At 35.7% G+C, this 12,253-nt stretch overlaps 1 protein-coding gene across 1 annotated transcript in view; it reads left to right on the top strand.

Moving 5' to 3' along the window:
• The first annotated feature begins 2,533 nt into the window (after positions 1 to 2,533).
• The window catches only part of LOC111627947, a 151,146-nt gene continuing 141,426 nt past the window's right edge, over positions 2,534 to 12,253 (top strand). The window contains exon 1 of the mRNA XM_023371647.1: positions 2,534 to 2,862. Within this exon, the coding sequence (XP_023227415.1) occupies positions 2,751 to 2,862 (112 nt within the window). The 5' untranslated portion in view covers positions 2,534 to 2,750. The remainder of the gene's footprint in view (positions 2,863 to 12,253) is intronic.

Below are 12,253 nucleotides of genomic sequence, written 5' to 3'. Positions count from 1 at the left end.
AGGAGGGTAACAATGTAGTATTTCGGACTGTAAGTTACCATGGAGACCAACTCTACTACGGTGCCATCTGGTCACAGTGTAATGTCTCTAATGGACTTGTTGGTGAGGCGCGTGAGGCACTCTCTCTCTCTTCACAGAGTTCATTAAAGATCAGGTTGGGCCCTCGCCAAATATCTTAATGGCATTATTTAAATATAATTGGATTCATGCGAGAGTTGATGTTAATTAAAGCGATTAGCAATTAACTTAAATGCACCTTAGAGAGTTAATTAGGGGCTCGATAGAATGAGAAAGTTTTCAATCGCGATAATGTTCAGCATGCGATCAAAAAGCCGAAAGTAGAGGTACCGACGTCAGGCAGTCTCAGACGTGGGGGGGAGCGGAGTACCCCGAACAACTGTCAAATTGTCGATAATTTTAATGTTTAATGTAGAAAATTTGTATTTTTAGAAAGGAGAAAATTAATTAATTGTTGCAGTTCGAATTGATTTGATGTATAAATTGATACGTTTGGCTTTATTGTCTAGAGGTGGTGATGATTTTCCAAAACGGAATACAATCGACTATGCTTTTGTGTCGCGTTATCAAACGCATTTGACGAGACATCTGGACAAGACAGACAGAATGGAACTGGATAGATAGAACTGTCTTGGACAGTTGCTTCGTCACACAAGAGCAAATATCTTTCGTGAAACTTAAATGACTCATATGGACAAGAAGATAATCAACAGATGATAATCGTTGGAAGAATTTATTTATTTATTTTTTTTATTGAAGAAAGTAAATTCTAGAGAAGGAATTAAGGCTCGACACGTGGACATTTTGGAATGTTTTTTATTACACCCCCTGATTTACCCCTGGATGCAATTCCTGACTTGTGTTGCCAAGCGACACTAACTGATACAACTGTTAATAGTGATACCTGGTTTACATGGGTAAATTAATGATTATCATCAATTCTAAGCTGCAAAGGAGCAGTTCCCTCCTCTTATAATTACTTTTTTTTATATTGATTATCTAATTACCACATGTAAAATTATTTTAAGTATAAAATTAATTATTTAAATTATCATTTTCTTGCTGTTTTTTTTTCTACTGAGGATAACGTGTTTTGGTGGATAATTAGACGTTGAAAGGAAGGGATTCGTCGCCGTCTTTTTCTTCCTGATCATAACTAATCCTCTTAAATTCAGCTGAAAAGAAATAATTACGCTGATAATTTAATTATCCTTAAGAATTAAGATGTAAATTATGCATTATCCTCAGAGAGTATCAATTAATGTGCATAATTCATTTATTAGAGACGTAAGAAGTGACACGTACGGAAATTAAAAAAAAAAATAATAAAATAATATAAAATCCTCTTGATTATCATTAGTAATACACACTCAACTGCGTAAAAAAAATCTGTTAATTAAGATAATTAGGATTGATGTGACAGAAAAATAAATTTTTTTCACTGAAAAATTCTGATAAAAATAAGTAATTAATGTAATTATCTTTCGTTTAAACAACGTTAAAATTAATTAAACATATAAATTATCCATAACAGCTTCGCCACTATCCAGCGATCATTGTCTTTAAAATATATTTTTATTTATTTAAATTTTATAAGGTTATATTCATGAATAGAGTATATTATTTAGATTATTCATCATAAATTATCATCAAGAGCAGGCCCATTATCATCGTTATTAATTTTAAAAAAATGATTTTTAAACTAATTAAATTCCACCTTAAATGCAAATTAATTGCATAAAATTTTATCAAAGATAATGCAATTACGATGAAGGATAATTACTAATATCTTAAAAATTAATTTAAATATGCTATGCGGATTATTATCGCTTAATCGGTGTTGAAAGAATAGCTGGCGTTATTTCATGGATTAGCCACGGCTAGGATAATTGCAACCTGCAAAAAACGCTAATATTACGTTAAATTATCATTTTAAAAAATAGTAAACTACGTTAAAATGATACAGTTTAAGGGTTACTTGTCATTTATGATGGATTATCACGACAAACCGATAAATCATTACAATTTGATAGGGAATTATTGTCGAAAAGATAATCGCAAAGCAAAGATTTTCGGTGTTAAAGTACCATTTAATGTAATTTACAAATTAATTATCAAGTTATAATGAGACTTAATAATGTAAACTTTGATTATCATTATCACTGATGGGTACACAGCGATCGGGATGATCATTTTTTCACCACACACAATGGCACGTATGGAGGAGGTGATAATGATTAATTATCGTAAAAATCGTTAGCGGAGGATAATTAGACAATTTTATTGCAAATTATTCACGCACGGTTTACTCGATAATGCGTAAAAAGAAGGTGGGAAGGGGGTGGAAAGAAAAAAAATACGAATTCCAGCTCGAACGATTATCCTGTAGTGGAAGATAATCCAGGTGGAGCGAGTAGGGACGTTAACCCGAGACAGGTGTCGCGCATAGCTGCAGTACTGAGAATAACAGAGAGATGGCGACGTAGTCAAGTACCCGCCATCCCTCGCTGGAGCCACGTGATCAGGAGAGAGGTGGGAAAACTGCCAGTCAGACGAGCACTACCCAGTAAGCCAGCGAGGGAAGAGCATCAAGCAAATGGTAGTGAATGTAATCTGTGAAAACTTCAACCTCGGTTGAAACTAGACCTCGTAACAATAACATCGAGTCCAGCTCGTCATCCGGCTTCGTTGCCGGTGACGAAGCAGTGGTTGTATACACATTGGTGTATCAGATGTGCAGCACACGGTACTACGCAAGGATGTGCACGAACTGCTTACTAGACAGGCACAAGCTGGTTTTGACTATTGTCGTTTTGTATACCCTGGTCAACTGTGTTAGCTGTGGTAAGTGCTTTTTCCCCTCTTTGATTTGTTGGTAGGATTTAGTGTAGGGGATATTCCCCCGTCCCAGCAAAACCGTTCTGCTCGGCGTAACAGCTGTTGTGACGACGTCTTTACGCCGTTACCAGCGCGTATGACGTACGTTTGATGTATAGTGGGTACCGGTACAGTCTGCTACCCCACCGGTGAAAATATTAAATCCGTGGTTTCGTGATGTTTCGGGGAGAGAAGGTAGGATTCGAGAACATCTCGTAATCTCACACGTGAAAGCTTTCGGTTATAATATTATAAGTGTTTTTGTTTTTCATTATGTAATTCCTTCCGGGCTCGGATTGGATTATGTTTCATTCTCATTCTTCTCGTGTTCGGTTATAGCGTACGCGGTACACATAAATCAACCTCTTGTTTAGATTTAATTCCCGAGTGGCACAGCGATTTTTCGTTTAAACTCTCACATCGCGTAGCCACTTCAAACCCCGGGATAACGTCGATTCGCGACATTGTTGCAGCTTCATTTTTACATTTTTCTCCTTTATTTTCTGACGTTAACGAACAATACGGGGCAATTTTCGTGAAACATGAAGCGGTTCGAGTGTAGCAGAACGTCTTAAATATTTGGCAAACAAGCGATTAGAAAATAAAAACCCGCTTCGCCTCATCAACCGGACAAACATCAGATCTTTAAAAGCCGTGTTGACCTAATACCAACCACAAATCATCACGTGACGATTCGCTTTTAAGTTGTGTAAGCCTCCGAGCCTGTTTACAGCATCCAAGTCTGAGAACCTCCCCATCTTAGGAGCAAACCTCTTTCTCTGTAGCAACTTTATTGATTTCTTTACTTGACGTTCCTTTGTCTGGCAAGGTAGAGCTACATGGCCAAAGAGTTGAGAGCATGGACTTGTATCACATTGAAACATGCTTCGTTGACTGTACCCTATGGCGTCCGTTGACTGTTCTGTTTGAAAAGGCCCCGCTGTTTGGGATTTTTTTTAATTCTCTTTTATCTAACCGACTACACGTTAGATCGCGCCGTTTTTTTACGAATTAAAATGTTATCGGCCCAAATATTATAAATAAAAGTAAAATATAAAGTAACGAACATTTAAATTTCTAAGGAATAATGAAAATTTTTAATCGATAATATTAATTTTGTTTAATTATAATGTCACACCATCATTGTAAAGCGCAACGGATGGATGAGTAGACTATATAAGTAATTGAAAGATTATTATAGTTTAACGTAACTGCTTTCTGTTTCAATATTGGATTAAAATTCCACGTGGTGGCGCCGAATTACAATTTTCTTAGTTTAATTCTAATAAAATCTGTACAAATGACTTTTGTATGAGACTAATTCGGTTATATAAGCACTACTTGGATGGAATTTTTACTCGATATATTAAGTAGATGAACAGTTAAGCGGTTATGACTTCCAAAAGCTGGCTATAAAACTGGAAGAAGGTCTTGCTGATCGTGTATGATTGATTCAATAAACCCTATCATTAAGGACAAATGAAGTTTTTATTACTAGCAGAAGTCACTTTGCTATGATTGGCATTTTAATATTATTTAAAAAAAGAAAAAAACAGGGGGAAACTTTAGCGATAAAACATGCAATTTTCTACTAGACTAAAAAATGATATCAGCCAGCTTATTACCGGAATTTCTTTAACTTATAATGAAATTCTGAGCCGCACAGCAACTCAAACTTAATAAATATTAATGGATTTAACCCTGTAAAACTGATTTCCTAGTGAGTTATTCGCTGTAATAGACTTCTATGAGGGTCTTACATCCTACATAATGGCTTTCTAAGAGGGTCTTATCCCGTGTAGTGCAAGCAGGTAAGTCTAAACTACAATTTTCCCATTAAGCCGCGTGCTTTATGAGGACCACACGCGTACGAGGTTATAAAAAAGAGCACTAGTTTTTGTGGGTTTTAAACATTGTAAAGGTCATTGAAGAAATGATGTCATCGAACGGTTTGTTCTTTTGCACACATCCTCTCATCAGTTTGATAAGGTAGCGAGCGAAAGAGAGAGAGGGGATATTATAATCGAACACAGCGAAAAATTCGGACTGTTGATGGCTCGGTTTCACTTAACGTACTAATTAATTGCGGTAGAGGTGCTTCTGATAGTGGAAAGCTGATTTTAAAAAGCATAAAAGCAAACACTACAGGAGGGAGGAGGGAGAAAAGATGAAGTTTCATCCAAGACCTTTCAACCCATCTTCATCCTCTCCGCATAAAAATCGCTTTATTAATAAAAATTTAATTATGTTTTTACACCCGAAGAAGTGGAGAAATAAGCGATTAAGAGCACAATTCGGAAGCTGAATGTCGGGATTATTCCACTGCACGGTCGTGAGTGGCACAGGATCGATACGTTAGTATCGTATTCTCCATTGTACGTACCTGTAAATGGAAGTGGACCGGCTTGGACAGGAAGAGAAGTAAAGGTCATTGAAGAAATGATGTTTCTGGTGATGTCATCGAACGGTTTGTTCTTTTGCACACATCCTCTCATCAGTTTGATAAGGTAGCGAGCGAAAGAGAGAGAGAGAGGATATTATCATCGAATGACTTAACCGCTTCCTGCCTCGCTTGTTTAAGATAATACAGATGTTCTTAAGTTGTAGTCATTCAGTTAAATGGCATTTTATTTAAATAATTATGAATTGAACTAATTTAAAATTCTCGGTAGTTGTAACTTAAACAAATCATGATTTAAATCAAATTTTCATCATCATTTTGCATAATTTCCTCGGCAGCGACGCGAGCTTCAATACGCGCGATTCGCTACGCGATATCGTCTAGCGACTTTTTTTCATCATCATCATCTCTGTCTCTCTCCCCCGCTCGAGGCTCTGTGCTATTTTTGCACGCTATACCAATCTGGATACGTATTAACGATTAAGGGGTTCCCCTAAATCGCGAGATAGGAGTGGGTTTATTTTTTGAAATTTTATCCGAAAGCGACAGCGATAAAGATTGATTTCTGTGCGGGGGAGGAAATATATATACTATATATGACAGAATTTTATCTTTGTAAATAAGAAAATTATACACTTAACCACGTAATAAAAAAATGAGGAAATTTCGCTAGTTTCCACATTGATGTGTTCCTAGTACATAAGTGTACACAGACGTTGATGCAATGACAGGTAACAGCTGGAGTTGAATCGTTTATCGTCTCTAGAAATTCGTTTATGAGGGCTATAAAGTAATATTTCTGTCTATTATTCTGCTGAGTATGTTAGATAAAAATTACTGATTTATAAATATTAACATATTTATTTTAATATTAAAATAATCCACGTGAAATTCTCATTGTTGCCTCGACTCCCGCTGGAGTAAGAAAAGTGGTGTTATGGATCATGTTACGCTGGATAACATAGTTTGGGACATTTCCCGACATTCAATGCACCACATAGTCATTTGGAAGCAAGCCAAGCGACGATACATCTAACACCCCTGAGCACAACTGCAATAGCCAATAATAACTTACTAGCACTACAATAATTCATTTATACTTCTACAGTAACAAATTCAGTTTTAAGATTTATGCCCCGTTTCATTCTTGGAATGTCAAAATGTCCCAGAGATTACGTGGTTTTATGGCGTGCTTAAAGGGGTTGGCCCCTCTACGCGCGTTCTAAAACACGCGATTTTTAAGTAAATCGAGGGTACAGTACGCCAGGAACATTCTGATGTCGTGAAATTTACGAGTAATCTCGCCCCGTTTTCAATATTGTTATATTTGTGCACGTGCAATAAAGCAATCTAGAATTAAAACAGATACGATTGTATCTGTTTTAATTCTAGATGTAGTGACTTTCTCTCGTATATTTGCAAGATTGTAGCGTATTTTCTGGTTATTTTGATTTATCTTCGTCTTTATCCAGTGTAGGATATGCAGGAGGAAGGAAACAACTGGATATGTCACCTAGGCATTAAGCAGCCACACGCGTTTTAAGAAACTTAAAAGTGTGTTACTTAAAAAAATGTCGGTGTATAATTAAATTTGTAAATTACTCAGCAAATTTTCAGTATGTGTACAACACGGAATTTAGTAATTTTTCTTACATTTTTGGCAACTTTATTCATATTTAGGGAGTGAAAGAATTGAAAGAGAGGAGTTACTCAGCATGCGGTAACCCAATATGCCAAAGAGGATATACCTCTTATGCCTTTAATGAAGGAAGATATTCTCATAATAGTAATTTTGCGTCGGCCATTAGCAGGCGTGTTTATAAGTCTGCACAACTCCCGAGCGGTTTACTGGTGACAAGAGTGACAAACGATGCAGACCTGTCCACAATCTACAACCCATCCCGTATTTGTTCTGCCTGGCTTGCTTTTCTCATTATCTAAACATTTCTCCTATTTTGTTAATGATAACTTTGTGTGAGGCCCACTAAAACGATACGACCAGCGACGAAAATGGAACTTCTCCACTTTCGTCGACCCCGATCGATAGGAACTTATATTGATTCAAGATAAACTTAAATGCGTGCCTTACTACTATGGCACCCCCTACTATATGTTTATAGAGCGAAGTTTAAGAGGGTTATTCGTCGTCACTACTGTACTATCGGGGGAGCAATCTCACCCCGGGTGTTGCAGCTTCGAGTCTTTAAGCTGACGCGTGGCTCGTAAACGACTTCCGACATGTACCTTGCGTAGAATTGTTCTCGTAACACACCGGTGCATTCAAATTCGGTTTTTTTCTTTGCCCCCGATCCTGGTTGGTACTTGTGACGTTGGGAAGGGGATTTTAAAACTTATTTATTAAGATTATATGCGGCAACACGATACGTGGGCGATCTGCCGAGAGGATGCCACCCGAAGACTTTCTGTAAATGAAGACTTTCTGGAAATGTTCGGAAAATGAGCCCTTTGTGGTGTTGCAAACCTGAAGAAACCCGGAAAACTCCACGTGGCCAGCCCTAGTGTTCGGTGGTTTTATCCATTCGGCCAGTAGTGGGCGTTGTTTATTAAGAAGGCTTTTTAATTAAGAACTCTGCACGTATTTTTTGCTTCTTTCTGATGTTGCGAAGAGATTCTGTATAACTTAAGTAAAAAAAAACTGCGACTTGAAAGGGACATATTTCCCTTTCATGTGTCCTTACAAAAGATACCGACAATAACACACAGCGGTGTAAGAAATAAGGGTACATCGAGAATTGCATTAACTTGCTTTGTAAAGAGTATAAACCAAACAGCTACACGTTATTTTTCTCTGTTGATAGTAATAAAAAGTCCGACGACTTTTACCACCCAATTTGCTTCACGCTGGGGGGCAAAATCCGTGAAAGTTTTTAACCTCAGAAGCGAAGTTTATGATAAACGATGTTGACCGATGGCAAGGACTAACGTCGAACTACTTATCTGGCGTAACAGAAAAAACTACCACACCCAAGATTAAGTAGTTTCAATCGCACTCGTTACTCGCGTGTATGTATTTTCTGAAAGCGTTAAGATATTTTTTAAATTTAATTATGGCGTGTTATTAAACCTCTGTCGTGCATTCGAATTTCTTAGAATGATTCGGGAAGGTCTTAATAATTTCGAGATACGACGATAATTTGAAAACAAAATTATAATGCAATTTAAACGGTTTTTTAAGCGATTAAACAAACCGTTAACCGCTTGAAAATTTTATTAACGGTTTGTTTAACCGATTTCAAAAGGTATTTTGTGTGCCATTTAATTAAGAAAAAATTATTTGAAAGTTAGTAGTGTAAATATTTCTAAGAGCAACAGGTCTTACATGCAATCAGATGGCATTTATAGGAACAAATCTCGTTTCGGGGTGATTTCCCCCCCTCTGTTAATGGATCAAGTTTCTCCACCTGACTGAATTCTGATACAGCCGACTTAGCCGAATCGAATAGCATTTATTACTGTTTTATTTGCAAACTACATCACCGACACTAATTTGGTTTTTCTGAAATTAAAGCGCCAGATCTCCACTCGCGGCAATAATTGTTATCAAAGAACGAAGTGAAGCCCTTTCTTCCTCACGCCTGCATCACAGTTTTATTTATTTTCCATCTTCCCGGCTGTTATGCAAAAAGATTGGGGGGTTTCGTCTGTATGAATGTTAGTGCGTGTCGGGGCACGATTTTTTTAATTTTGAAGCTTAATAACTCACGCGTCTTTCGTCGAAAATTTCTGACATTTTGCAGAGAGATTTGTGTGTTAGGAGAAAATATTTCTGAAAATTTTCCTTAAAATTGTAACCATTGATTCGGAAGATATGGCCCCATCGTCTAAATATCTCCCGAACTAACGTGAAGATTTAGAGGTAAAGATAGCAATTACTGAAGATGAAAACAAAGAACGCCAAGAAACTCCAGGAATAAACAACCTTCGCCAGCAATTTCTTATAGACTTTTTTAAATTTCTGTTAGTGTTTAAATATTAATTTTGCAGTTTTTCTAAAGCTGCAATTCTTATTTTTTTTTCTCTCTGGAGCAGGTTCCTTTAACTCTATTATCCATGACCAATTGACTTTGTATTATCCTTCTCTTCTGTCCATAATCTCTTTTCTGATACCTTAATATTATTACTGAATGAAACCTTCAAAGATTACTTCCAAATCTTTGAGTGCATTTAGTTCAGGTATTGTCATAAAGTGAGTTTCAGCATCTGTAAAAGGAATTAATTTATAATTTTACAGATTCCTATACACGTAATAATATCAAATTAAAATTGATATTTAAAGGAAGCTGCAAATGGCTTCTTTTACATTTGAAGAGAACTTCGTAATGGCGATAAAATGCCATTCTCTCGTGTATTTCTTCTGTTTGTTGTGGCTCTCATATAACAGGCCCTTCCCTTCCACTCTACCGTAAGATGAATGACACGTGTAAAAATGTGAGGCCCTAAGTTGAATATAACCATAGATAACGTGTTACATACAGTTAGATCGATACCTGTATGATCCACAGATTTTTGCAAGCCATTATATACAGATATAAACTGTAAGCCACCCTGTATATAAGGCATTATAGCCCACGAATATAGAAAATGTAAGGAGTTTAAAAGTGATGTATCAGACCAAGTAGAAAATTCTAGAAAGAGGGATGCTTGCGTATAAATCTTTCAACAGCACTAGTTTAAAAAAAAAAAAACATTTTTATGGCACACTAATGACCAGGGATTAACCTTTTTTAAGAGAAGGCAACAAGACAATGTTTTCACTAGAGTATATTTAATGGACGGGACTCTTTTACGCTTTAACCTATGCTCGACGAACATCTAAGTGACCGGAAATAAGTAGTTAAAATGTTCCACGGACTCACGTTCAAGGACAAGAACGTCATACAGCGCAGGTTTTATGTCCGGTGTATAATTTCCCTTATTGCCATTTTATGGATTTTTATCCGAGTCGCCATACTGTAACAAATGCATCGTCATCGTTAAAAATTCATCCCTCGTAGCAGAAGTTTTGACCGAAATGTCCCCCCTTCTTTTCGTCTTCGATCACGTGACGTCTAGCTTGGTCTCCATGGCAATTGTGACCTTGGGGGGAGACGTAGGTATACGACCACATCCTGTTTGCAGGTGTGCAAATATATATTTACGTTCACTACAGTCGATTGTTTGGCAATTTTGCCATTTTCCAGTGCAATTAAATCAAGTTTCGAGCGACATAAAGTTGGGTTATTTTTTATTATTAAATACAGTCGAATCTGCGATAACGACCACCTTTAAATAGCGGCTGTTCTTTCAGATTTCTTGCATGCAAAGTAACCTCCAACCTTTAAACCACGGCCATTTTTATGTTCCACTGTCCGTTGTTCAGAGGTTCGACTGTATATATTTAAAACTTAATCTTCGCTCCTGGAATGTGATTATAAGGTATAATCGTATAAAAGGAAAAGTTTTTAATACACTGCCGTACTTATCTATAAATATTAATGTTATTTTTATGTTAAATTAAAGATTTAATGATAAAGTCACGATAAATTGCAATTTCGTAACGATAGGAAGGATAAAAGGGGGATTTTGTAACATCACTGCAACGTTAAATCAATTTAGAATAGTTTAAAGTAATAAAAAGTCCCGAAAAATTTATTAAATTATTATTATTATATATTTTATATTTCTTCCGTATAAGGTTAGTTCCTTGTCCATTTCCTGTCACGTCAGAAAATGTCAAAAACTTTGTGAAATTCTCCCATTTTTATGGAAGAGAGCAACTCATCAATCATTTTCTGTCGATGATGTGGCATTAAAGACTAATAATGAACCATTAGATTAATACAGATTTGCTATTTTTGGTCACAATTACACGTTAGAAGAGAATGGAGTGAAAGCGAGAGTTCCTCTTAACAAAAATTTTTATCACTTTTAATTAATTAAACTTTACGGTTCTGTAGCCGCATTTATTTAAATCAATTTTGTTCAAAATTTAAAAATAAAGAAGAAAATTGCGCTAAATTTGGGCTATGAGATTAATTTACGCCATAATAAATGTTTAGAGAAACTTCTCTAGCGGCCAAATTTAAAAAAAAACAGTTTGAAAATTTAAATTTTGAATTAACGGTCTTTCTTGAAATTGAAGGGTTGCCAATTTAACAATGCATGGAGTTAAAATGGTTAAAATTGTACCGAATTATTGAGAAATTTTGTGTTTTTGAAATGTTTTTTAAGTAAAATTCGAGCCGTAATTAGTTTGTGAAGCTGAGTTTTAACCGTTTTTGGCCATCTGTTTTCAGCTGAAGAATGGAGGTTTGGCAAGACAGCTGCAAGGCAGTGTTTGCTACTCTCTTGTAAAAATTTGTTTGTTTATTAATTATGTTTAAATTTTCGCCGTTATTAGTTAATTTTCTAAATTTCTATAAAACTTAACGACGTTTTTAATCCTAAATGTGTTAAAAACTTGTAATTCAATTCCTTTTTAAAGTGCTAATTTCATGTTTAAAAATTGTAGGCTTGAAACAATGAAAATTTTAATTAAACAATACAATATTTATAATGTCTATTAGGAAGTACAAGACATCAAATATTACTAAAAACTACTGTTTGATGTGCTACGGAGTAAGGTAGTATGATATATTTTGCCAAAAATTAATTTAGAAGTTATCTTGTTCTTGTGTAATAAAGTCAAATATACAATTTTTTCGCCACGTATGTCGTTTATGCTGTACGAAACCTTTTATTTTTTTGCATATAATAATAATAAATTTTAAAAATATATAAAACATAACCTTCCTGTCTATGTGATGATGATTATATCTGTAGAAAGGATTTATTTGCAAAATATTGCTTACTTTTGCGGAANCCGTTCTCGCTTCCCCCTTTCCGAACATTGCCATGTTAACGCCTCATTTTTGTTGTAAAGGGCGTAACTCGGAATATGAAGTCTCAATAGAAGGT

This window comes from Centruroides sculpturatus, unplaced genomic scaffold (assembly GCF_000671375.1).
Source record: "Centruroides sculpturatus isolate CEXI.00-Female unplaced genomic scaffold, Cexi_2.0 scaffold507, whole genome shotgun sequence".
Lineage (NCBI taxonomy): Eukaryota > Metazoa > Arthropoda > Arachnida > Scorpiones > Buthidae > Centruroides > Centruroides sculpturatus.
This window is presented reverse-complemented; position numbering and strand designations above follow the sequence as displayed.